This window comes from Sceloporus occidentalis, unplaced genomic scaffold (assembly GCF_023333645.1).
Source record: "Sceloporus occidentalis isolate IW3139 unplaced genomic scaffold, rSceOcc1.0.p SCAF_8, whole genome shotgun sequence".
NCBI classification, from domain to species: domain Eukaryota; kingdom Metazoa; phylum Chordata; class Lepidosauria; order Squamata; family Phrynosomatidae; genus Sceloporus; species Sceloporus occidentalis.
The window spans coordinates 1,563,797-1,589,309 of NW_028316988.1; the positions used below are offsets into that span (position 1 = coordinate 1,563,797).

General features: G+C 46.2%; 2 protein-coding genes across 4 annotated transcripts; one reads left to right on the plus strand and one right to left on the minus strand.

Annotated features, from left to right (window-relative positions):
- The first annotated feature begins 574 nt into the window (after positions 1-574).
- LOC149307622 (5-hydroxytryptamine receptor 6-like) lies at positions 575-9,789 on the plus strand. The gene is made up of 3 exons (XM_089534120.1): positions 575-1,807; positions 7,918-8,079; positions 8,766-9,789. Exons 1-3 carry the CDS (start codon positions 1,073-1,075, stop codon positions 9,171-9,173), a joined length of 1,305 nt encoding a protein of 434 aa, XP_089390246.1. The 5' UTR covers positions 575-1,072; the 3' UTR covers positions 9,174-9,789.
- Positions 9,790-10,788: 999 nt separating this feature from the next.
- LOC149307623 (transmembrane and coiled-coil domain-containing protein 4-like) lies at positions 10,789-24,888 on the minus strand. Of its 3 annotated transcripts, XM_089534118.1 has the most exons (15): positions 24,772-24,888; positions 23,718-23,900; positions 22,752-22,927; positions 22,192-22,366; positions 21,899-21,926; positions 21,433-21,565; positions 20,712-20,809; positions 19,424-19,567; positions 18,692-18,811; positions 17,498-17,662; positions 16,656-16,792; positions 16,055-16,139; positions 13,923-14,040; positions 13,254-13,371; positions 10,789-11,742 (listed from the first exon to the last, which is right to left on the minus strand). In XM_089534118.1, exons 3-15 carry the CDS (start codon positions 22,913-22,915, stop codon positions 11,311-11,313), a joined length of 1,917 nt encoding a protein of 638 aa, XP_089390244.1. In that variant the 5' UTR covers positions 22,916-22,927; positions 23,718-23,900; positions 24,772-24,888; the 3' UTR covers positions 10,789-11,310. The 3 variants fall into 3 exon arrangements, with proteins under 3 accessions (XP_089390244.1, XP_089390245.1, XP_089390243.1); XM_089534119.1 differs by lacking the exon at positions 23,718-23,900; XM_089534117.1 differs by lacking the exons at positions 23,718-23,900; positions 24,772-24,888 and having other exon boundaries at positions 22,752-23,002.
- Positions 24,889-25,513: the final 625 nt, after the last annotated feature.

A 25,513-nucleotide genomic window follows, 5' to 3' on the forward strand; every position in this document is an offset into this window, starting at 1 on the left:
TGGGGGAAGAATTCTTGTTTGGAGGGTAACAGGCTGAAACGCAAGGCAAACATGCAGCCTGGTGTTACTAGGAGCCAGTGCATTTTCCAAAGACAGGGCCTCCTCTGTAATGGCACCCATGACTTTGAAATGCCATCCAAAGAGAAATAAGGTTGGCCCTAAGGGGATCCTGGCATTAGACCCACTGAATCAATGGGACTGAGCTATGGGTCAACTCTCATTTCGATAACAGCACGAAGGGACGTGCTTTAGTCAGGCCAAACCAGGCAGATTGAGGTCCGTACCTTTCCTAGCGGCACAGGTAACCAGTTCACCTTCGCTCTCAGGTGTTCCAATACATAGCAAAATACTCTTATTGCCCGGCTTTGATGCCCTTCTGATACGATACTGGATTGCCCTCAGGAGAGAAAATTAAAAATGCCAAGGAATTAATAGGTTTTGGGCGCCCGCCGGTAGCTCCATTGTCCACCGGAAGAACGGCTCCCCTCCTTCTCCCAGTATGTCGCTCACAACAACACCAGCTGCACTGTTTGTGGTTTCCAAAGATCTGTGCAGAAGAAGGGGGAGAAAAATATCTCCATCCTTCAAACCAACGCAGCGAGCTTTGCCGCTTTCTCGAGGGATGCAAGAGAGGAGAGGAGGAACGAACGGAGAGATGAAAAGAGAGAGCAGCACCAGAACAGAACGAGGGGCTGCGTTTGTCACACTGGTTTCCTTCCCAATCTCGTGCCAGTCCCAAGAGGAGAAGGAGGCCTGTCGAGCGATGGAGGATTTGGAAAGGTGGGTGCCATCCAAACCCTTCACTGGCTTGCCTTGAGATGGTACCCACCAGCCATTGGCATTGGATGTGATTGATGGGGTTCGCCCGGCTTGTGGTGGCGATGAGAAGAACACCGTGCCACGTTGGCTATGAGTGGGAGAAGAGGAGAGGAGGAAAAAGGAGGAGAGGACAGAGAATAATTGGGCGCCCAACATCGCACTGACGGCAATGGTCACCTAGCTCCTCCGCCAGGCATCTCTCGGGGTGAGTCCTCCGATTCCTTTCCTCCTCCTCTGGGTCGCCAACTCCTCAATGGAAGGAGAATTTGGGAGCGCCAATGCCAGCCTGATCGGGGAGAGGGGTCCGGCGCCCCTGCATGGCAGCGCTTGGACGGCCGCCTTCCTCTGCTTCATCATCCTCCTGACCATGGTGGGCAACTTCTCCCTCATCCTCCTCATCTTCACCCAGCGCTCCCTCCGCAACACCTCCAACTACTTCTTGGTCTCGCTCTTCATGTCCGACTTACTGGTGGGCTCGGTGGTGATGCCCCCGGCCATGTTGAACCAGCTCTACGGCCGCTGGGTGCTGGACGGGGCCTTCTGTTCCATCTGGTTCTCCTTCGACGTCATGGCCACCAGCGCCTCCATCCTCAACCTGTGCGTCATCAGCCTGGACCGCTACCTCCTCATCATCTCACCCCTCAAATACAAGCTCCGGATGACCTCCTGCCGGGCCGTCCTCCTCATCCTGGCCACCTGGACCTTGGCCGCCTTGGTCTCCTTCTTGCCCATCAAGATGGGATGGCACAAGATGGAGTTTGACCTCCGGCTGCCCAGCAACGCCACCCTCCTGCAGGAAGAGGAGCAGTGCCGGATCTTGGTCAGCCTCCCGTACGCCATCATTGCCTCTGGCTTGACCTTCTTCCTCCCGTCGGTGGCCATCTTGTTCACCTATTGTCGCATCCTCCTGGCGGCACGGAAGCAGGCCGTCCAGGTGGCCTCGCTGACCAACAACGTGGTCATGGCAGCTGACGAATCGACACAACAGGTAAGAGTAACCATACGGGACGGGGAAGGACGACCCAATGCGACGAGTAACAATGACAAGACGTAACAGGTAATAATAAGCAAACGGAACAGGTACGATAACTAAATGTAAGAGATATAATAACCAGGTAATAATTATTAGATGCAACAGGTAATAATATACCAGATGCAAAAGGTAATAACGACAAGACGTAACGGGTATAATAACCAAATACAACAGATAATACTAATGAGATGCAACAGGTAATAATGATTAGACGCAGCAAGTAATAATATAACCAGATACAAGAGTTAATAATGACTAGATGCCACAGCTAACAATAAACCAGACTCAACAGATAAGAACTGCAAGGCGTGACAGGTAATAATAACCGGACGCAACAGGTAATAATATGCAACAGGTAATAATAAACCAGTCGCAATGGGTAATAGTGGCTAGATGCAACAGGCAATAATAACCAGCTGCAGTAATAATAGTAATAATAATAAACCAACAAATACGCAATATGTAATAATGACTAGATGTAACAGGTAATAATAACCTAGATGTGTCAAGCAGTTGCAAACCCACTGAAGTGCAGCATGGTCTTTGTTGTAGTTGTTTGCTGTCAAGTCGACGTCAAGGAACGGCGACTCTAGACAAGTATTCCCTGGTTAGTCACAGCTCAGGTCTTGCAAATTCAGGGCAGCTGTGGCTTTTCTTGGATGGAACCAATCCTAGTACGGTCTCTCTCTTTGACAACTGCCTTCCGTTGTACTGAGCATTAACTTCTTCCATTGAGTCTCATAATCTCACAATGCGCCCAAAGTACGACAGCCTCCGTTTCGTCCCCTTGGCTTCTAGGGCATGTTCAGACCTGATGCGCTCTTGGACCCATGAATTTTGTCTTTTTAATGATTAGTATGATCCATACAACTCTTCTCCAGCAAATTCTTATCACCTCTGCAACCATTTCTTTTAATGCGAACAATAGTTAAACATGTGGAAAGGAAATGGATCCCCTTGTAAGAAGTTCAAATATGTTCTAAAAGGGGATATACTAAGGAAAGGGTGAGGAAACTGGGATCCCGCTAGTGTCATCGGACTACAACTCCCACGGGATTTACCTTGGGGATGCTGGTAGCTGTAGTTCGGCAACGTCTGGAAAAGGGACCCTTCCAACTTTGGGCTTAAAAGAGTCACACTGATGCAGGAAGCCATGTGAAAGCGCAACTCATGGCACTCAGTTGTCTGCGCAAGAGCTCCGCGGTGCATCCTGTAAAAGTTGTGGATGATGGGAGTTGTCATCCGACACATCTCTGGCAATAAAATTAAAAAGCCACTGCTTTTTCCTTGGGTTGGACTAGTTGGCCTTCGGGGTTCCTTCCAAAACTCCAAATACATTTTGTGAGTCTATGAATTGTGGTCCGTTGCCCTTGCGATCCTTGCGGGGGAAACTGGGATTTCCTTGCAGTTCGTGTCTGTAGGGAAATAGCATCAAAAAGCCCCAAACTCTGTCTCTCTGTGTTTTCCTTTTGACTAATTCAGTCCTAGTTTTGCTCAGGCAACAAATTCACATCTGAGGAGGGCTAATGCTTCTTTATAATAATAATTAATAATTTGTTTTATTTATATACCGCTATTCCAAAGATCATAGCGGTGAACAGCAAGTAAACTAATTAGCAAGTAAGCTAATTTGCCCCCAACAGTCTGGGTACTCATTTTAGCGACCTCCTCGGAAGGATGCAAGCCTGAGTCGAGCTTGGGCCCTTTTGCTGGTCTTGAACTCGCAACCTTGTGGTTTTGAGTGAATGGCTGCAGTACAGGCATTGAACCACTGCGCCACCAGGGCTCCATATTATTATTATTATTATCCATATTATTGCTGCTGTCAGCGTCTGTTATGCGTTTGCCGATTCTATGAGATCTATTTTCCTGCAGGGTTTGTTTTATTACAACGTGTAAAAGCACCTGAAACAGGCAGAAGGCTGACATCTCTTATATCTTTGCATTGCATATTGTTGTCGCTTGACGGAGAGATGACTCAAAGCAAAAGGGAACACAGCAGAGAGAAGGAACCAACTTCCCATCATCCTTGGCCAGGAATGATGGGAGCTATAGTCCAACAACAAGCAGAGACCAACAATCAGGAGCAGATTGATGCTATTAACTGAGGATGGAATACCAGCAGATCCTAATTCACCTGCATCTCGTTCCAATCTTCCCTTGAAATTTCCTGGCTCCAGAATAGTTGCTTTGAGATCATGGATATTATAGCGCCAATTATAGCACTATGGTTGCACTTTAATTATAGAGTCTGTGTCCTATGGAATCCTGGGATTTGTAGTTTTAAAGGGAGAGGAAACTTGGAATCCTTCCTTCCTTCCTTCCTTCCTTCCTTCCTTCCTTCCTTCCTATCCCTTGCAAGTGTCCATCAAACAGCTCTTACTATCAGGAAGTTCTTTTCTTGTAGCTTGCATCCATTGCTCCATTGTGTCCTATTCTCTGCAGCATCAGAAAACAAGCTTACTCCATCCTCAATATGACATCCCTTCAAAGACTTACACTAGGGCTATCATGTCACCTCTTAACCATCTCTCAGTGTCAGGAAGTTCCTCCTAATGTTGAGGTGGACTCTCTTTTCCTGCAGCTTGAATCCATTGCTCTGTGTCCTGTTCTCTGGAGCAGCAGAAAACAAGCTTGCTCCCTCCTCAGTATGGCATCCCTTCAAAGACTATGGGGTTTTATTGCATTGACTTTTAACTTGGCTGCACCGTAATGGGATGCAGGCAGGAATTGTCGCATGCAATTTGCATTTAATTTCTGAAGAGAGGTCATGTTGAGGATGGAGCAAACTTGTTTTCTGCTGCTCCAAAGGCTAAAGTGAGTAGCAATGGGTTCCGACGGCAAGAAAAGCGATTCCATTGAAACTTTACTGTCCAACAGTGGAATGGCTTGGTGGACTTCTCCTTCTTTGGAGGTCTTGGATGGGCATCTTTTAGGAGTGCTTGAGTTGTGTCTTGTGTCTTTGAGTTGTGTACTTAGCCCTTGGGGTCCCTTCCAACACAATTCTGTTCGCCGCCAAGTCAGAGCGAGACCTTTCCGAATTCACTCCAACACTGGCAACTCTCAGGCTTTTGAATCAGGGAATGGGAGAGATCCCCTTGTCAAAAAGCCCAAAAGGGAAAGGAACCAGTCAGAGGGGACGGAGAGTCATGGATGCCTGCGTCTTTCCCCCGCGCATGGAGCAGCATCTGTTGCCAGCCCACTTGCACATGGCGCCCGAGGGAGAGGAGGAACAAGGCTGGGAAGCGGACTAGTCATCCCTTCCCTTCCACCCTCCCAACTCTTTCTTTCTCAGGAGGAGAAGTTCCTCCAAATCCTTCAACAAAAGGCCTGACAGATTCTCCTCCTCCACACTCTTTGCATTTTTCATTTCACTCCTCTTTTCATTCCAGGGACTGCAGTGAAATTCAGCAAAAAGAGAAAAAAGGAGGGTGAGAAAGGGAAGGAAGGAAGGAAGGAAGGAAGGTAGGTCAAAGGAAGGAAGGAAGGAACAAAAGTCAAAGGAAGGAAGAAAAGAAGGAAGGTCAAAGGAAAGAACGAATGTAGGAATGTAGGAATGAAAGTCAAAGGAAGGAAAGAAGGAAGGAAGGAAGGAAGGAAGGAAGGAAGGAAGGAAGGTCAAAGGAAAGAACGAAGGAATGAAAGTCAAAGGAAGGAAGGCAGGAAGGAAGGTCAAAGGAAGGAACAAAAGTCAAAGGAAGGAAGGAAGGTCAAAGGAAAGAACTAATGAAGGAATGAAAGAACGAAAGTCAAAGGAAGGAAGGAAGGTCAAAGGAAAGAACGAATGAAGGAATGAAGGAACGAAAGTCAAAGGAAGGAAGGAAGGAAGGGCAAAAGAAAGAATGAAGGAACGAACGAAGGAACGAAAGTCAAAGGAAGGAAGGCAGGAAGGAAGGAAGGACGAAAGAAAAGTTTTTGGAGAAAGCAGGATGATGATGATGATGATGATGATGATGATGATGATGATGATGATGATGGATGATGATGATGATGGAGGAAATAGTTTTTTTGGAAGGAGGTGAAATAAGTAAACTCTCTTGCAAAAGACCAGCCTAAAGGCTCATACTCTGAATGTTGCTCCACATATTTGTGTGTGTGTTGTTCACACAAAATCCAATTAGCCCCGTTGTGGAGTTCAATAAACTCCTGAACTAGCGGGGAGTCAGACATGCAAGGAGGGTTTTTGTTTGAGGGAGAGAAAAGAAAATTGCCAGCGCACAATCTCTCTCTGTGTGCGTCCTTCCCAGAAGGGAGGAAGGCCTGTGTGTTAAACCACAACCAACTCCCCGCCGCCTCGGTTTCTAATGTCACCCTCTGATCAGTGACTAATGTCCCAAGGCGAGAGGAATGACATTTGCCAAGATCATTTAGTCACCGTCAAAAGGGAATGGCAATTTCCCCAGAGCTTTGGTGCATTTATGCACATGGGAGTGTATGCGTTTTGCTGCAAAATACACCCATGGGAGCAAAGCTCTTCACTCTCCATGAATCATAGCTTGAAAGACTCTTAGCAAAGTATGGTCCAATCCACACTGCAAAAATGATCCAGTTTGAGACCTTCCTTCCTTCCTTCCTTCCTTTCCCTTATAGCTTGTCTTTCCTTCCTAACTTCCTCTAGTCCTTCCTCCCTCCCTCCCCTTATAGCTTGCCCTTCCTTCCTAACTTCCTCCCTTCCTCCCTTCCTCCCTCCCTCCCTCCCTTCCTTCCTCTTATAGCTTGCCCTTCCTTCCTTCCTTCCTTCCTTCCTTCCTTCCTTCCTTCCTTCCTTCCTCTGTCTCCTGTCATCAAACACATGCAACTCAACCATTCAAAGTTTCACTGCAGATTCTTGGCACACACACACACACACACACACACACACATATTTTCCACCAAGGAAAGAAAGAAAAGCCAGATTTTGGTCTTTCAATTAATCGGTAGGGGGAAGCGACGCAGGAATGGTTTTAATTGTTGTAATTTTGGACGGCGATGAATGCAAGCCTGGCAAAAAGAGCACTTTTCATGCTATAATTTAGTTTCCGTTTCCACCTTGCAACCCGTAGTCCGACATACTGGGAAAACAACATCAATTATCCCTTTCTTTCCCCATTGAGTTGCCTCCATTCACAGCCATCTTTAACTGCATTGTTACACAATTATCCTACATTTCCGATGAACAAAAGCCTTTAAAAAGTCACAGACTGTTAGCAAATAACAAAACCAAATGGAAATATATATATATTGGAAAAGATGCCTAAAAACAAGCAAGGACTCCTCAATGGTAAGAGTTGTTTGGCGGTGGAACAGATTACTTTCCACCTCCATGAACGGACCTTTTGGGCAAATTATAATATAATATAATATAATATAATATAATATAATATAATATAATATAATATAATTAATATATATTACATTCTCCAGACATTGAGCAGGTGCTTCTTGATGGAATCAAAAGGGTGATAAATTAAATTTGGGAGGGAAACGAAGACACACCTGATCCATGCTTGGATGAGTGCATTTCACCATTCCCGAAAGCGACAACCCAGAATATAAAACCAGAAGGTTGCCAATGGCAGTAGCAGAAGTTACGTGGGTGTTTTTCATGGTAATCTCCTTTTACGAATAATAATAATAACTTTTATTACTATTATTATTAGGGATTGCAAAACCAACGATGCACATCTGTGCCACATGCCCCTCATAATAAGAAAACACTAGTTTGCAAAAAGATGTTGGAAAACAAGCCGGCCGAGTATATTGCGTTCACTGAAATTCTTTTGCAACAGCAAAACCTGTATCAAATCAAAGTTGATTTAATTAAGACCGGATGCTGAGATAATGATCCAATTTACAGCTCCGTGGCTCCAAAATAAAATAAAATAAGGTTTTAAAAATTCAATTAATCCGTTGCGCTTTCCACTTTGGCGATCCACAATGAGATTCGGGGGAATGAAGCTTCTTAATTTGATTTTTAAAATGATTTTATTTTATGTTGTTTCGGCTTCTCTTGCCAAATCTGTGCAATCTCATGTGCCAAAGTTGTTGTCGTTGTGTCTTTGCGTGGCCTCCGTTGTCACCTGCAGGTCCACAGAGCTCAGAGCCAGTCGATGGCCGCCAGCGACAACAACCGGAAGTTTGCCAACAAGCACAGCAAGCGGGCGCTGAAGGCCAGCCTGACGCTGGGGGTCCTCCTGGGCATGTTCTTCGTGGCCTGGCTCCCCTTCTTCGTCTGCAACATGGTCCAGGTGAGAAGGCATTGGTGGGAAGGGAAGACAATGGGGAACCAATGATGGATGGACTGGGAAGGGTGAGACTTGGGCTACCATTCTTCTCCTTCCTGTTCCAACCCATCCTTTTCTTGTTCTTGTCCGTCCTTCCCTCCTTTTTTTCATCTTCCTCCTTTTTTTGCTCCTCTCCTTCCTCCTCCTTCTCTCTGTTCCTCTCTTTTCTGTTCTTCTTCTTCCTCCTGTTTGTCCTCTTCTTGTTCCCGTTCTTCCCATTCCTCCTCCTCCTCTTCTTGTTCTTCTTCGTATCCCTGTTTTTCCTCTTCTGTACTTCCTATTCTTGTTCTTCCTTTTCCTCCTTTTTTTGTTCTTCCTCTTCCTATTTTTCTTCCTTGCAATTGCTCTTCTTGGTCTTCCTTTTTCCTCCTCTTCCTATACTTCCTACTCCTAGTCTTCCTCTTCCTGTACTTCCCATTGCTGTTCTTGCTCTTCCTCCTCTTCTTGTTCCAGTGCTCCTTCTTCTTCTTTCTCCTCTTCCTCTATCTGTTCCTCTGCTTCCTACAGACCAGTTACGGACCTGTAACTCGAGATTATAAACCTGTAATTGCAATATTCAATACCAGGCAATAGTAGTAGTAATAATAATAATAATAATAATAATAATAATAATAATAATAGTAATAGTAATAATTCTTTCCCATCTGCAGGCCATCTGCAAGTGCATCTCCGATGACTTCTTTGACATCCTGACCTGGCTGGGCTACTGCAACAGCACTATGAATCCCATCATCTACCCGCTTTTCATGCGGGATTTCAAGAGGGCCATGGCCAAATACCTGCCCTGTTGTCGCCGCGCCTGGGAGCCCCGTCCGAGCCCCATTTCCCTCTCCATGAGGAACTCCAACAGCGGCCCTCGACCTGGCGCCTCCCTCAAAAACGTCCTGACCCTCCAAGGGGAGACGGATTCGGCCGACTCCATCACCCAGGTCAATGAACACAGTGGTCAACGGCTGGGATCACTCCCGATGACTGGGGCCGACTCGGTGAACCTTTTTGACCTGGAGCAGATGGACCAAGAGCTCCCTGTCAACCAGTTGAACATGCCAATGGACTGACGCTATCAGTCTGAGTGACCCACTCAATGCTCCGCCAGACTTTCGCACTCAGGACCCGGCTCAAGGAGAGCTTTCTAACAGCAGGATCACCAACCAACATAAAGCCCTTCTTCCTTTTCTGGTGAGACGTGGACTTCTTCTTTCTACTCAGGCCAACATTGATGCGCTATGCACACAAGTGCTCATTGTTCGAGGTTCCACAAAGAGCACTTGCCACAGCGGGTCTGTGGCAAGGCCACTGTGCCAAAGGTGTGCATCCTCTAAGGGTCACAAATTGGCCCAACAGTGACCATTTGGAGCAACCAGAAATTGAACATTTTAAAGACCGATGGATTGATGGTTCAAACCTGAATGGAGCAAAAATAGCCACAACTGGCGGGTCCCATGTCAGCGGGAGAATGAATCCGCTCCTGGCTTTCCTTTGGAGTTCTGCAAGGTTTTGAACTCAGTTTGGGAATAGGATTCAAGACCATGGACGGCTCCAAAGGAAAGCTTGGAGTGGATTTAGCTTGTGTGTGTGTATATGTGTGTGTAACTAACTTCCAACCTTCCTGCACACACACACAACCGACAACACACTGGGGCCACATTTAAACTGCAGACGGCAAACGTGTTCATTATTTTTTATTTCCCAGAAGACATCAAGGAACATTGTTAGATTGCACATTCTCATAATGCCCTACATATTCACAGTTCCTCCTGACTCATGGAACGAGTGTTTTTTTGCAAGAGCAAAGGGCGAATTTCTATCCCAAATGCATAGAAATTGGGATCGCTTTCAACAACACCTTTGCGTCTCCAAAGTCTGGCCCCTCTCCCTTTCCTCGCCATGCCATCTCTCCATATTTTTGTCCTATGAGATGGAATAGAAGCGATTAAACGATTTAGGATTCGCTTTCTTGCACACTTTGGCCAGAGCTAATGTTTAGTCTGCATCCGCCAAGTACAGAAAATCTAGCATCTGAATAGTTGCAGAGATAGCAAGATGCAATGGGGAATAATCCATAGTTAATTCCTGAAGAATATTTGTGTGTGTGTGAAATAATCCAAACTATTATGTTATTCAGGGACACTTATTTTAAGTATGCATATTTGCACTTTTCTTTTTTCGTACAAGAGGAGGCTCAAGGGAGCATGAAAAAAAGAATCGGAGGGATCCGACAGACACATCGCAGCCAAGCCAAAAGCATTGGTTTCCTTCCTGGCCTATTTTCTATTGCTATTAAAAGAATCCCAGGGGTTGAATTAAGCAAAATCAATGCACTCCCCAGCAGTTTTTGCACCATCGGAGGCTATGTTCAGTTGCTTTTTTGCTTGTGCAATTTAAAGTCCTTTTGGATTCCCACCCGCAGCGCGGAGACAAAGCAACTTTGGGGAGCTCTGGCTTCCAAAATCCTCCCAAACAGACGCCCAAATATATGAATTGTTCCCAGATCGGATTGCCCCATGGGTCCTGATGCTAAACCGCTTCCAAAAAACAGAAGCGAGAGACTCCAAAATTGGTAATTCCAGATTTTTCAGGCTGCAATGATTTAGCCTCAATCCTAGTCCTTTCTCTGCAGTTTCTTTTCAACTTGTACATTTGTAAATAAAGAGAGTTTTTGGTTACTTCTACACATATGCCTCGTTCTATCTCCGGTGCTCTCCCTAAACATTATGGAATTGCAGAATGGTCTTTGGTTTAAATTGCTTTTTAGGAGTGTTTGCATCCTTAGGCCAGCCTCCTCCAACCTTCGCGGGGGCGATGGGAGTTATAGTCCAACGTTAGGAGTGGACTCTGGTTGGGAAAAGCTGTGCAAATTCAATATTTAGGTTAAATATCTAGACCTTCCAGTGTAGGGTACCGTCAAATGCAACAAAACAGGTCTATAAAGAGGCATGAGTTATCATGGTTGAGGATGGTGCCATATTCCCAAATGCCAAGAGATAAGGTTAGATGATGCCCATCATGCCCCTTTTCCAGAGGTTTTTAGGGTTGGGTGGCACAAGGCTTAAGGACACAGAACTCCAAGGAGGATAATGTTGTACCTTTTTCAACCTTCCCCACCTCAAAGGTGTCCTTAGTCCCCCTGCAAGGAATATGTGGAAGACTCAGTGCAAAGACTACAACAACCATCGTGCCGAGTCCCCTCCGGTGCTATCTAAGAGCTGGTGATGGGGCGTTTGTGGAAGAGATACCTTTCATTTCAGAAAGTTCAAGGGAATGTGAAACATTGATGGAAGGGGGTCCCTTTAGGTCTGTAGGGCTGTGGTCCCTCTTGGCACGAAGGGTATCGCTCTCTTTGGCATCTTCTGGGCACAATCCATCCTTAGAAACTGGTTCCCAGGACCAGCGGTCATCACCCTCATCACTCCCATTGATGCCAACTTTGGCACAGTCACCATCTGTCTTTTCCACACCCAGAACGCTTTGCTCCTCCTGCGTCTCATCACGCAACGTCGCTGCGTCTTGTCTTGCGGGGAAGTTGGCGAGGTTCCCCCTCTCTTCCAGGCGGCACTCCTTGGTCTTGATGCCCACGGCCTTCAGGATGGTGTCCATCTGCTTCATGTAGTCCAGGTGGCCGCTCACCTGTGAGGAACCACAACATTTAGTGAGAAAGGTGCGTATGTGTATGTGTGTAGCAGGGAAGGCAGTGGTACATTTAGAGAGGTAAGCAAGAAGTTGTTGTCGCTGTCCCACTTTATTGTGTGTGTGTCTTTGTGTTTAGTGGGGAAAGCAGTGGCACATTTAAAAATCTAAGCAAGGGGTTGTCGTTGCCATCCTATGTTTCTTCCAAAATTGTGTGTCGGAAACAACTTGAAGGCACCCGAGACACATACACAGCTCAAACCGGAGAGAAAGCGAACACTGAAATTGGAATTGGAGTATGACTCTGGTATCCATGAGGGATACGCTTTGACATTTGGAGCCACTTAGAACTTGGCACCAACCCCGGATGTCTTTATTCTGATTTCAATTTGCGTCTCCGCTTTTTGGATCCGTGACTTTTACCAGGCAATCTGTGGCCATGATCAGCCCATCTGGCCCAAAGCAGTCTTTTATTTTTCCTTTCCTCGATTCGGAAGAGATTAGAGCTTTAATTAAAAAGACCGCCGGAGGATTAATGGCTCTGAATCCTCAAATGTCGGAAAGCTAAATGGGTTTTATTTTTAGGCTCGGGGGAAAAGATGTACCCCTTTTTTGTGAACCTGGGAAAATGGGGACATCGCCAGATCTCTCATGAGAGCTCTCATGACAAACAAGGCTGATGAGGCATCCGCACTGCTGAGATAATCCAGTTTAGCACTGCTTTGACTGCTATGGGTCAGTGCTATCCGATTCTTTGAATCGTTTCTGACTTATGGCATCCCTAAAAGGCGAACCTATAATAGGGTTTTCTTGCTCAGAGGAGGTTCGCCATTTGCTGTCCCCGAAGCTGAGATTGTGTGACTTGTGCAAGGTCACCCATTGGGTTGCATGGCCAAGTCGGGAATCAAACCCAGAACCCTGACTCTAATTTTATACCTCTTCAAAACTAATTTCATTTTTAATCACGGTGGGTGCATCCACACTGTAGAAACAATGCAGTTTGTCGCCCCTTTAACTGCCACAGCTCCATCCTATAGAATCCTGGGATTTGTAGTTTGGTGAAGGACCAGCACCCTTCAAGGCTTTTATTGATCTTAATGATTTTAATTGTATTTCTTAGTTTTTATTGTATTATAAATATGCGAATTTGTTTAGGAGGGAGGGGATGATGGGCATTGTTTTATTCTGTTGTATGTTTCGCTGTTGTGAGCCGCCTCGATCCTCTTGGAGAGGCGGGATAAAAGTAAACATTTATTATTTATTATCATTTAATTAAAACTATAAAATCCCAGGATCCTTTAGGGACGGAGCTGCGGCACTTAAAAGTGGTGCCAAATGGCATCGTTTTGACAATGTAGACGCCCCCAATATCTTGTTCCAATGTAGATGTGTAGATAGCACTCAACAACTCTCCGACCACTACTTCCAAGATTGCGGCAAGCAATTTCCAGCCTTATTTACCCATATTTGACTCTTCCATGTGCAAGTTTGAAAAAATTTATGTTCCTTACCACGGAGGAGAGATCCACGTTGACCATCCTCCGGTTGTCCAGATCGACCGGCTGGAGTCCGGCCACGTTGAGCTGGACGGAGGACGTCCGGTAGACAAAGCTCAGCAGCCAGTCTCCCCTGGATGAAAAAGGAGAAAATAGAGGATTGCTAAGAAAGGGGAGCACTGTCCTGGGACTTAGAAGAGCCAGGTTCAAGTCCTGAAAGCACAAACCAAGGATGACCCGATTCATCCTCTGCCTTCCTAAATGTTAAAACGTCCCGGTTTCTCTCTCTTTCTCCCACCTTTCCCCTTTTGTCTTCCTATTCCATTGCTGCAAGTTCAAATTGCAAAAGGAGGAAACTCAGTAGAGGAGAGGAGAGGAGAGGAGAGGAGAGGAGAGGAGAGGAGAGGAGGAAACATCTTGGTTCTTCCCAGTTGGCTCAGGCAAAAGCAAACTGCTGCGCCCTCTCCTAGTTTGTGTGCGTTCACCCTCATTAATAACAATAAGTCATTAATAACCAATTAGTAATAACGGATTAATAGCCAATAACTCATTGGCCACCTCAACCACGTTCTGATGTTGCTCAGCCGCACGTGTCCCGATTTTCAAAAATGAACAGATCAATAAACATATTTTTCCAAGCGCATGGAGGAAAGGAAAAGCACCCCAACATTCAGGTTCACAGACCTGCAGAAGCCGTTGATAATCCTTCCAGAGACGACTTTGGCCAAAGGTTTCCAATGCTTGGCTTCCCCTTCGACCGGCGCTCCCAGCAAAACCACATCTTCGATGATCCCTCTGCAATCTAAGAAGGGGAAAAATTCCATATATGGCTATATATGTTCCAACTCATAGATAGTCATATATATATATATATATATATATATATATATATAGGGATATATAGTCAGCCCTTCATATCTACGGATTTTTTTTATCCACAGATTCAAGCACCCCTGGTTTGAAAATACACATATATATATATATATATATATATATATATTCCCATAAGCAAACCTCGATTTTGCCATTCTATATAAGGGGCGCCATTTTACTGTGCCATTGCACTTAACGAGACCTGGGTGCCCACGGATTTTGGTTGGACGGTTGTCTCTTTAGTTGTGTTAGTTGTGTTTTCCTGCATGGCAGAGGGTTGGAATAGATTTGTGGTGCCCAAATTGGAGCCTTAGTGTCCTGCAATCACAAGGTTGTGAGTTCGATTCCAAGGCTCTAAGGTTGACTCAGCCTTTCATTTTTCGGCGGTCAGTAACATGAGTCCATAGCTTGTCGGGGGCAATTGGCTCATAGATTGTGAACTGCTTAGAAAGCAGTGCGTTCACTGGTAATATAGAAATGTAAATGCTCTCGCTAATGCATTCTCGGATTCTCTTCCACCAGAGGAAGTGAGAACCAGCGCATAGCAGGAGTGTCACACCGCCATTCGCAGGCTGCAAGGGCGAGGGTTTGTTTTTTGGCTCTTGTCGTATCGATGGGTACAAATTGTCCTGACGGAGCTGCCTGTGACGGGGACGATGGGACGCGGGGGGCGAGAACACGCGGAGAACAGCCGCGGTGCTAATGACTCAGTCGTATAATTTTTCCTCTCTTCAGCAATGACGACAAATCGATTCTTTCTTTAAACCAATTCCTGAGAAAGGGAACTATTAATACCGGAGATCGCAGCTTGCAAAGAAGCCGACAGATGGATGGCGGAGGGATGGGAACGGGCGCGGAGGAAAAACAACAGAGACACACAGCTGAGAAGGGCGTTTTGAAGAAAGGAGGATGGAGCTGGAGAACTTTTAGTAACAGCGACTCCTTGCCATCGAAAGAGCTGCGTGGGAAGTTTGGAAATACTGCTAGCCAGACTGACCCCGATGATGCTCCGAGGAGGAGGAGCGCGAAGAGGAAGATGGCGATGCCAGACGCCGCTTCGTCCAATAGACGTGGGAGGGAACGCGCTAGCCATCGGAGCCCCAGATTATCCACAAAGTATGAAGAAACCGAGGGCGCTTGGTTTTGGAAGACACCCACACAAGCTTTATTCAATCAGCTCAAGTTCCTAGGCCTTACGGAGGCGAAGGACGCAAGAGGGCAAACACGAGATTGTCCGTGCCGACGCGTTTCCGATTTCTATGCAGTTAGACAGTGAAGGACGCTGGTAGGAGAATTATCTCACTTGAGATGAAGTAAAGGATGCGCAAAGTGAGAGTCAGCATGATGTTGTGGTTTGTGTATTAGACTAGGACTCTGGAGATCAGGGTTCGAAACCCCGCTCAGCCATGGAAACTCACTGTGCTGGACTACGAATCTGGAGACCAGGGTTCACCCGTCATGATTAAAAATGCTATTAATTTGAAGAGGTATAAAACCAGAGCCAGGGTTCTGGAGGCCAGGGTTCGATTCCCTGCTTGACCACGAAACCCATCGGATGACCTTAGGCAAGTTACACTCTCAGCTTCAGGAGAAGTGGATGGCAAACCCTCTCCGAAGAAATCTTGCCAAGAAAACCCTGAGACAGGCTCAACATCTTAGGGTCACCCTAAGTCAGAGAAGACTTGAAGGTGAACAACAACAAAAGGATGTGCAAGTGCAATGCAAAGCATAAGCGGCACAACTGCATGGCACAATGCACAACCGCAACATACAATGCATGATGCAGAACATGTCTGTGCAACTCCCCTTCTGCCGCTATCAGCAGAATATATCGGTTGAGCAATGGTGACTTTTTGGCCGGCGTGCGCAGCATGATTTGCACATGTATGTGTCTCTAAGAGAATTTTGGCAACGTTTGCCCTTTCTGACCCTCTCCTGCCTACCTTCCTCCTTGGCCATCTCCTGGAGGCAGAAATAGATGACCCTGGCCCCAAGACTGAAGCCGATCAAAGTCACTGGACGCCTGCCCTAGGAGGAGAGAAAACAGACCGGAGTGACTTAGAAACAGCGTCCGGAACATCCCTTTCTTTCTTTCTTTCTTTCTTTCTTTCTTTCTTTCTTTCTTTCTTTCTTTCAAAACTGCTAACAACCATGGAGCTGTCAAGCTGGAAGTATCACCCTCTCCCCATTCACCCCTTCCCATACCACCCCATACAGAAACCATAGTAATGTTTGTTGTCTTCATGTTAGTCATAATTCCTGTATATCACTGAATAGTAGTAGCGCTAGTAGCGCTAATGGTAGTAACGGTGAACAAAACAACTAGCAATATTAAAACAATACCTTTGAATTATCCGCTTTAGGTTGCCACCCGGTGTGGACCACATTCCCTGCAACCCGCCAATGATGCCCTGGGCTTTAGTAAGCCATCTATTTTCTGTATCCAAGATAGGTGCCCAGCCATTGATCCAGAGACCCGCTCTTCCAACATCTAGAGAAATTCATACAAATAACCCGGGCTCCCCTCCTTCCATTGCCTCCTACCTGGTGCCGTCCGAGGAGTATCTGAGCCAGCTGTTTCCCGACTTCAGCCGAACGATGGAGGCAGACGCCCCAAGGGTTATCGATGACGCTGGCGGCCGTGAGGAGCGAAGCCGGCCAGGTCAGGGCCGTGACGATACCTGGGAGGAGGCCAAAGATGCAGGGCAGCTGAAAGTCAGAATCGGGGGGAAGCGTCGAGAAGCAGCAAACAAATGGGGAAGCAGCTGGCTAAGTGATGTCGGTGAACTACATCTCCCATTATCTCATCTCATCCAGTTATCTGTACATGACTATTAGCCAGTGCTGGAATGTGTCCAATACCCTTCAAAACCTGCTTCGTTATGCAGAAAATTCCATCAATATATACTGGATGTCAGCCTTCTGGACCCACAGCCCTCCAGGTGTGTTGGGTTGCATCTTCCATCATCCTGGCACAAAAGGTGCCGAATTGGCAAAGGCCAACCTATACCTTTATGCCTTTTTCTTCAAGCTCATAAGAACTAGGAACTTGACGTCTAGTTTTTAAAATCCCCTGGTGGGTTGGGTATGAAATACGATCAATATACAGCGGCCCTCCGTTTTTGCGGGAATCCGTTCCGGACCCCCCTGTGATAATGGAGACTCACATATATTGAAGCCCCATAGGCTTCAATGGAGCATGTGCCCACGACAGCGTGTGCCGCAGTGGCGCGCCCCATTGAAAATGACGGAGGCCGCCCCTCTGTGAATATTCAAGACCGCGGACATCAAGTCCGCAAGAAAGGAGGGGTGACTATACATCCTTCCTTCCATCTTCTAAACTGAAACATACAACAGTAAGCACACTCAAGAAGAAAGATGCTCACCTGCCAAGACCGTATATTTCAAAGCTTCCTGAGCCACCATGTTCACCAGTCCGTTCAACAACGAGTCGAGGGCATTGCCCAGCTCCATCAGATACTTGGATTCCCAGGCTAGACAATATTGCTCTTTGGACTGGAGCAAGCTGTTCCAAGGGGCTGTGAAACTCCCTAAAAGAAGGAAAGTTGGGAAAAGCAAAGGTCTAACCAGAGATTATGCATCAGTGGTCCCTAGTTCACTTCATACACAGTTCACAGTGCTGTTGCTACAAGATCCCCAGGTTAACTAGTTATTGCAGAAGTTCTTTTAAGTGGGGTGTACCACATTCATTAATTGTCATTAAATATGTTTTAATTCCTTTATAAATTGTAGATGAATGGTTGGCATCCCTTTTGATGGTGGATGTTACCTAACTTTATGTACATTTAGCTACATAGCAGTGGGGATAAGAGACCCACCCTGGCAGCGAATTGCAAAGACACCTAATGGGACACTGGCCAGAGGATCCCAATGCACAACCATGTGGACCAGCACCTTCCCAGTGCCACCATCATCCACCCAACAGACAAACACACTGAGAGTGTCAAGACCATCGCCCTTTGGCTTGGGGGAATTTTTGCCAGCACTTCCTGGAACAAGACTTGTGATTCTGGCTATAAACTGGTGCGAAAAGTAAAGAGAAGAGTTTGTAAGGAAGCCAAGCAAACATGCAGATGGTTTTATAGGCTTTAATTGGAGCACGAGGAGCAAGTAAGTTGTGGTTATGTGACGTCAGGCCTTTGGCGGTCCATCCATCCTTCCAGCCCAGGATGACCAACTCCGGCTGGAAGGAGCACCTCTCCAGGGTTTCAGATGGGAACCTTTTGCCCTAGAGCAGTGATGGCGAACCTGTGGCATGCGTGCCAGAGGTGGCACTCAGAGCCCTCTCTGTGGGCACATGTGCCGTCACCTCAGCACAGAGTTTGCCAGAGTTTGTTAATAGAAAGCCAAAGGGACATGGCACTTTGCAATAAATAAGTGGGTTTTGGGTTGCACTTTGGGCACTTGGCCTCTAAAAGGTTCACCATCACTGCCCTAGAGATTTCTGGTAGTCCTTACTGACGATTCCTCCATCCTCATTTTAAAGAAACATTAATGGCTATTCTAATGTTTCAGGGGCAATGATGAACCTAGAACTACCAAGATTTGGCTTTCCTTACCATATTTGCCCGTCGAAAGCCAGCCGGTGATGGCGATGGTGATGTGGAGCTGCTTCCCTTCCGTCAAAGGCAGGAACTCAAACTCTTCAATGGCTCCCACTCGCTTCTTCATCTTGTACCCTAAACATCACACGCAAACAACGACAACTCGTTACGTTTCAGGATTAAAATTTGTAGGATGCCTGCTTCTTTTGGAAAAAGAAAAATGATATTTGCAAACAGCAGATGCAAAATGTCTGTTGTTGCAATAGCAAAGAAGCACAGGTTCTGAACAAGTTAAAGAGACCCCAATTTTTAAATCCATTTTGCTGCCCGGACCCCCGGCGCAATCCTTCATCCCGTCATCCGCCATGCGACGTGCAAGGCTTGTGCAACGTGCAAAACTCGTGATACAGGAATACAAACATTCCAACGCGAGGCGCTTCAACTATATGCCTAAGAGACTAGCAAAAGGTCTTGTGTCCACAATCTATATACAGATAGATAGATAGGGACTGTGGATTTGACACAACCGTTTGGAGCGGTATCTTTCTTTGCACAGTGATTATAGACCCAGGGATCGCTCTGTTGGTTTTAAGTGTATTTCTTCAGGATGTAAGGCTGGCAATAGCTAAAGGAATGAGGACCCACTGACCCTGGCAATTTAAAAATTAGCATTTCTGATCAAGAGGAAGAAGAATTGCAAGCATTGTGCACTTTTTCTGAGATAAAGGAAGTCAGGCACAGTCTTACCGGTCAGTCCGGCTCCTGCGGCCCCAAAGAGCGATGCCATGACAGCGATCCCGGCCGTCGAACCCAAGGCGGCGGCCCCTGCGCTGCCAATAACCGTGGCGGCCCCAGCGGCTACTAGAGGAGCGGCGAGTCCTCCGGTCAGACCTATAAAACAAGCAGAAAGTTGTTTTGTGGCATCGTCTCGTTCCACAGTGTGAGCCAACTGCATGATGCTGCGGTCAAAAGCACCAATGCAATTCTGGAATTGTATAGTGTCCTGATGGAGAGCGACAATAGTGCCGCTCTATTTTGCATCGATCAGACCTCATCTGGACTCTTGTGTCCAGTTCTGGGCACCAGAGTTCAAGAAGGACGTCGACAAGACGGAAGATGTCCAGAGAAAGGTGGTCAAAATACTCAAAGGCCTGGAAACCAAACCTATGAGGAAAAACTCAGGGAGTTGGGGATGTTTAGCTTGGAGAAAAGAAGACCGAGAGGAGGCTACCTTTAAACATCTGAAAGGATGCCATGTAAAAGATGGAGCATGCTAGTTTTCTGCTGCTCCAGAGACCAGAACACAAACCAATGGGTTCCAATCACAACAAAAGAGATTTTGCCTAAAGTTTAGGAAGATTTGTTTTTACCTTTTCAACAGTGGAATGGACTGCATCAGAAGGTAAGGGACTCTCCATCTTTTGGAGGTCTTCATGGAAACTGACCACAGAATCACATTGGAAGACCCCCAGATGCCCACAGAGAACACCTCTCCAGAGGCTCTCCAGCATGACTCTATAGTCAATTCTCACCAGAAAGGCAGAGTTCACTATCATGTGTGATTTTCACTCTCCTTGGGAAGTCTGACAACGTATGCCTTGTGGATATAAGGGTTGGGCTGTGGATACATGCGTCACACTGAACATAATAGCGAACTCTGTCTTTGTGGTGAAAGTTGACTATAGAGTCACGCTGGAGGATCTCCAGATGCCTACAAAAGGCATCTGGAGGAGCTCCAGATATCTACAGAGAACACTTCTCAAAACATTTGGACGTCATCTGAGATTTTTTACTATTCACATGAAGTCTATATATCCCACGGATATATAGTCCCAGTCTCCCAGGGGTTGCATGGCTTTGGGAAACCAGTGGCAATGGATGGCTTGGTTGTCCACAGAGTGACCCGTCTAACAGTTTGCACTATCCAAGGTGGCAAACCTTGGAGACAGGGCTCAGTCCATTTAAAGGGCGGACGGATACTATTTGGGAGCAGATCCGTCATCACCATCGGCACCGACGGAGAGGCCAGACTCACCGATCACCGTCCCACCGCCGACCGTCGCCAAGCCTATTAAAAGGTACCTCTTCAACCTTTTCCTCTTCTCTTTTTTCTTCCTTGACGCCTCTGCCGTTCTGAGAAGGAAAGATGTAATGTGCGGTGAAGGAGAGAGAATGCAATGCATGAAAACATCATCATCATCATCATCATCATCATCATCATCATCATCATCATCATCATCATCATCATTTATTTGTGTAGTGGGCAACTAAAGCAGAAGTATGTGTGTCTTTCCCTTGGCAATAAAAATATAACCATTAAACACGCTGCCCCTTTGTTTTCAGTTGAAGGATATTCATCAAATGGGCCAAAAATCAGAAACAAAAGTTACCTATTTTAAAAAGGGAGATTAAAATATTGAGAGCCAGCTGTACTCACCCGGAATATATCCATCCTTTTGGGTTGGCAGCTTGTACAGTAAGAAACAGCAAATGTTTAAAACATGTCCATATGCACTTTGTAAGCAATGCTTCTTAGGAGTTTATCACACTAGCGACTAGGAAAATGGGATTTAAACAAGAGTTAAATGAGAGAAAACCAGGAGATGCCCGAAGTTTATCGCACAGCGTTGCATTATTTCACATCATGTGATAAACTTTGGGCATTTCCGGGTTTCCTCTAATTTAACTCCAGTTTAAATCCCGTTTTCCCGCTGGTGTGATAAACTCTATATATGTGAAGGGTCCCTGGGCCTTACTCTGATTCCTCCTCCTTTTCTTCATCCAGGCATTCAAGGAGACTTTCCTCGGAGGACTCCAGCGCCACCAAAGGGACCCTCAGGAGCCAGGTAACGTGCGAAAGGAGGACCCGGGCACGCGCATCGTAGTAACCTGGGACACCGAGAATGGCGTTAGGAATTCATTAGCGACATTACTATGCCGCGGAAAGACTCCCGGAGGACAAAAGTCCCTGCCTTACAATCAGGCTTACAATCAAAATGACACTAAAGGAAAACTGGATGAGGAGGGATGAGGAAAGCAAGTGCGCACATTCTTCCTTTCCAGACGTCGCTGGACTGCAACTCCCATCAGTCCCAGCCAGCATAAGAAATGCTGCAAGTTGCAGTCCAATAAGATAGGGATCCTTGTTTTGGAGGGTTTATAATACCGATTAAATTCCTTGGAAGGGGCTATTAAAAGGAGGAATAGAGGAAGAAGACTTACCATCCTTGAGGGAAAAGGAGACGAGGTCCTAGAAGAATCCAAAAAACAAACAATGTAAGAGGGAAATGTTAATCCTCTGGAGGATGCTGGGAGATGGAGTCCAAAATAGGACTTTCCCAAGCTTTATAAGACTCGTCTTGGGCTGGTTTCAGTTGCGTCGACCAACTGGTCAATGGATCCCAGGTCAGTGGGGTGGTCAATCCGTTCCAGGTTTTCCTCCAGGATTTAAAGGTACTGAATTCTTGTTCCTAAAATGTTCGGAGGCATTTAGGGGGTTCGTAAAACCAATTTACCTGCGTGATGACGCTGGGGTTTTCCTTCACGAGGGGCTCCTTCAAAAGGATCTGGGCAAAGGTCTCCGTACCTTCGGACCCCAAACCGCCCGCAAACGCCAACATGGCTGGCAAAACGGCGTCCGAGAGGTCCAGCCATCGCACCAGGCTTTGGACCACTCCTGTCCTATAAGAGCTTTGGGAAAGGGAGACGAGGAGACATGTTACCAATTGCAGAATTAGCGCAGCTTGACAGTGCTTTGACAGCCGTGGCGCAATGCTGCGCAATTCAGGGATTTGTCATTTTGTGCGCTACTTCTGTTGGAGAGCTTTGGTGCCGCAACAAACTATAAATCCCAGGGCAACCATGACAGTTAAAACAGTGCCAAAGTGTACTGATTTTGCAACCCACGTTTCTGCTCTCCTGGTAATGGTCGGAGCTCACTAAAAGATTTTCTGGGGTACAAAAATAATAGTAATAGGAAATCCCTATTAGTGCTTTCCAATAGGATTTGGAAAGGCGGCTAGGAAAGGACTCCATGACGTGTGACGGAGCGATAACCAGCGGAAGTGAGGCTCACCTTTCCTCTTGCGCAGGAAACAAGGCGGCCAAGGAGACGGATGCGAGAGCCGCGTAGGCGAACTTCCCCTGATCGCCCAGCCGCCGTCCGACAAGTTCGGAGGGTTCCTCTCTTTCTGTCCGTCTTGTGGCTTTTCTCCAGGGCCACTGGTGACCGGCGGCCATTTGCACAAGAGACTGCAACAGAAAGACAGTTATAAACATAAATAAGGATATAATACTAATACTAATATTAGTATTGTAATACTAATTGTAATTAGTAATATGTGGATTATTCCCTTCTATGGACACTAACAACCTCCGGGGAAATACTGGATGTTTATTTTCAAACTATACAACTGGCCATAATCTGGATGACAAAGGCTGGCATTTCCAGGGAGAGTTGGGCTTGATTGCTTTCGATGCCACCCTTCTTGGCACCGGGACAGTCGCCCGCCTTCACGCCACGCATTGCCGGCTGCATATCCATGGAGACCGCGCATCGTTCCACAAACAGACCCAGCGCATGGGAGAAACAAAATAATAAACTTGGACAATGGATGACGTAATATATTTTCCCCACCATGTGGTGCCAATGTCCGTGTTGTGGCACCAGCCATAGGGTTGAGTCTTGTGCGCATGCGATGGCTGAAACCTTTGACCTGTCGCTCAAAGCCAATGGCCAGGCTAGATTTAGGCCAATTCCAATGTATTTCTGAATTAAAAAGGAAAGCTATTACAAACAAGTATAAAGGCTGGAATTCAGTTTGCGTCTCTGTGAGCGCCAATGTGGCGTCATGCTTTGAGCGTTGGATTATGACTCTGGAGACCCGAGTTCGAGTCACACTACATTGCAAACCGCTTAAAGGTACATAGCAGCAATGTCTGGGAAAACCAGGTAAGAAAAATAAAGGAAGGTTGATAGCCAGGTGGTCAAAGACTTGCTTTCTATGCTGGAAATTCCAGTGTAGACGGTGCATCCTCATACCTCTTTCGGTCGCTCTGCTGCTTCCTGGAGAGGTGACTTTGTCTTTCCCAGCAAACTCTGCAAGCCTTGGTTTGTTTGCTATTTCCCCCCCTCTTTACAACCTCCTGAGATTCGCGATCGCTTGGCTCTTGACATTAGTTCACGGTCTTCGAAACTGAGCAAAGGCAAACACAGCTGCCGGCCCTAAAAGAGAATGATCATAAAAGCAACACACTCTTCGTTTTGTGCACGCGTACAATGCTCCTTTGCGGTGTCGCATTCGAACAGAGGGCCTGTTGCATAAAGGACGAAGAACTTGCAAGACTTGGAGGCACACAATGACAACAACTGCACAAAATTGTCCACACCAAAAGAACTCCTAAGATGCAATACGTTTATGTTGCAATGCCTTTGAAATTGCAGTACATTTAAATTGCACTGCATTTAAACTGAAATACATTAACACTGCAATGAATTTCAATTTCAACATGCTTACACTGAAATACATTTAAATCGCAATACATTTACGCTACAGAGCATTTAAACTGAAACGCGTTTATGTTGCAATGCTTTCACAAGGCAATACGTTCCATAGCATTTAAATTGAAACGCATTTACTCTGCAATGCTTTTACATTGCGATACCTTTACATTCTAATTCAGTAGAATTGCGGCGCAAACGCATTTCAACTGAAGCGCTTTGGAATGCAAAGCATTTGCAACGCATTTAAAGCGTTGAAACTCCAGCACATTTAAATGGCCATATATTTAAATGGCAATGCATTGACATTCTAAAGCATTTAAGCTGAAACATGTTTGCATTCGAAAGGATTTAAATTGAAACACATCTACATTCTAAAGCATTTCAATTGAAATACATCTACATTTTAAAGCATTTGAATTGCAATAAGCTTACATTGTAAAGCACTTCAACTGAAATACAATGCATGCTTACACTGCGATGCATTCACATTGCAACACATTTACATTGCAATGTGTTCAGATCGCAATGCATTTAGATTGCAATGCATTTACACTTTAAAAGGCATTTACATTTACATACGAATAACCCCCACCTGGCCTTTCTCAAAGTGGAAAAGGACCCCCTCCAGCCTCGGATTCCTCCCTGCCTTCCCTTCTCTTTGGGCAGCTTTGGCTTTCACTCGAACCTGGGGCTCCGAAAAGCCGGCGGAGGCCTGTTTTGCAGCAGAGGAGCTATTCTCGAAAGCGAGTTACGGCCCAAAGCTAGTGTAGGCTCTGCAAGAGAATGCAGAGTTGCGCAAAGTTCGTATCGAGTTGAAAAGCAAGGAAGTTAGGAAGTGCTGACGTCTGGAAATAGCTTCCTTTGGGGCGGGACACCAGTCATGTGCATTTGCTTACGGAAATGCACTTTTCTCCACCGTCCTTTTTTCCTTCCTTATAGTCATTTCTTCCTTCTCTTTTCTTATTTGCATCTACTTTCTTGTTCTTTTTTCTCCTCTTTTTCCCTTTCAGTTGGTGCATCTGTATAAGCACATAAGAAGCGCATGCAAGCACACGCCGCGACCCTGATCTGGCCTTTCTGGGGCGCAAAAAGGAGCCACAAAAAAACCAAGGTCCTTTTTGCACCCTGGAAAGGGCGCAATAGCCACGGTGGCACAGCTATACAGAGCTCCTTCGGCGCTGCGTCGTATGGACACAGCGCCAGAGGAGCGCCATGATGCCACGCGGAATGGCGCATGCCATCATGGCGCCCTGTGGGGGCCATGGCTCAATGCTAGCCGATCCTGGGAATTGTAGTTTATTGTGGCACTATTGTGATGTTTGGTGATTTTTTTG

Bases quoted from the DNA above. Each gene is read 5' to 3' on its own strand.
- LOC149307622 (XM_089534120.1), top strand. From the start codon at position 1,073: ATGGAAGGAGAATTTGGGAGCGCCAATGCCAGCCTGATCGGGGAGAGG. The intron at 1,808-7,917 runs GTAAGAGTAACC...TGTCACCTGCAG, and splicing joins CTGACGAATCGACACAACAG to GTCCACAGAGCTCAGAGCCA. The intron at 8,080-8,765 runs GTGAGAAGGCAT...TCCCATCTGCAG, and splicing joins TCGTCTGCAACATGGTCCAG to GCCATCTGCAAGTGCATCTC.
- LOC149307623 (XM_089534117.1), bottom strand. From the start codon at position 22,954: ATGTTTATAACTGTCTTTCTGTTGCAGTCTCTTGTGCAAATGGCCGCC. The intron at 21,927-22,191 runs GTAAATTGGTTT...GGATTCTTCTAG, and splicing joins ACCCCAGCGTCATCACGCAG to GACCTCGTCTCCTTTTCCCT. The intron at 14,041-16,054 runs GTAGGCAGGAGA...TCCCCTTCTTAG, and splicing joins GGAGATGGCCAAGGAGGAAG to ATTGCAGAGGGATCATCGAA.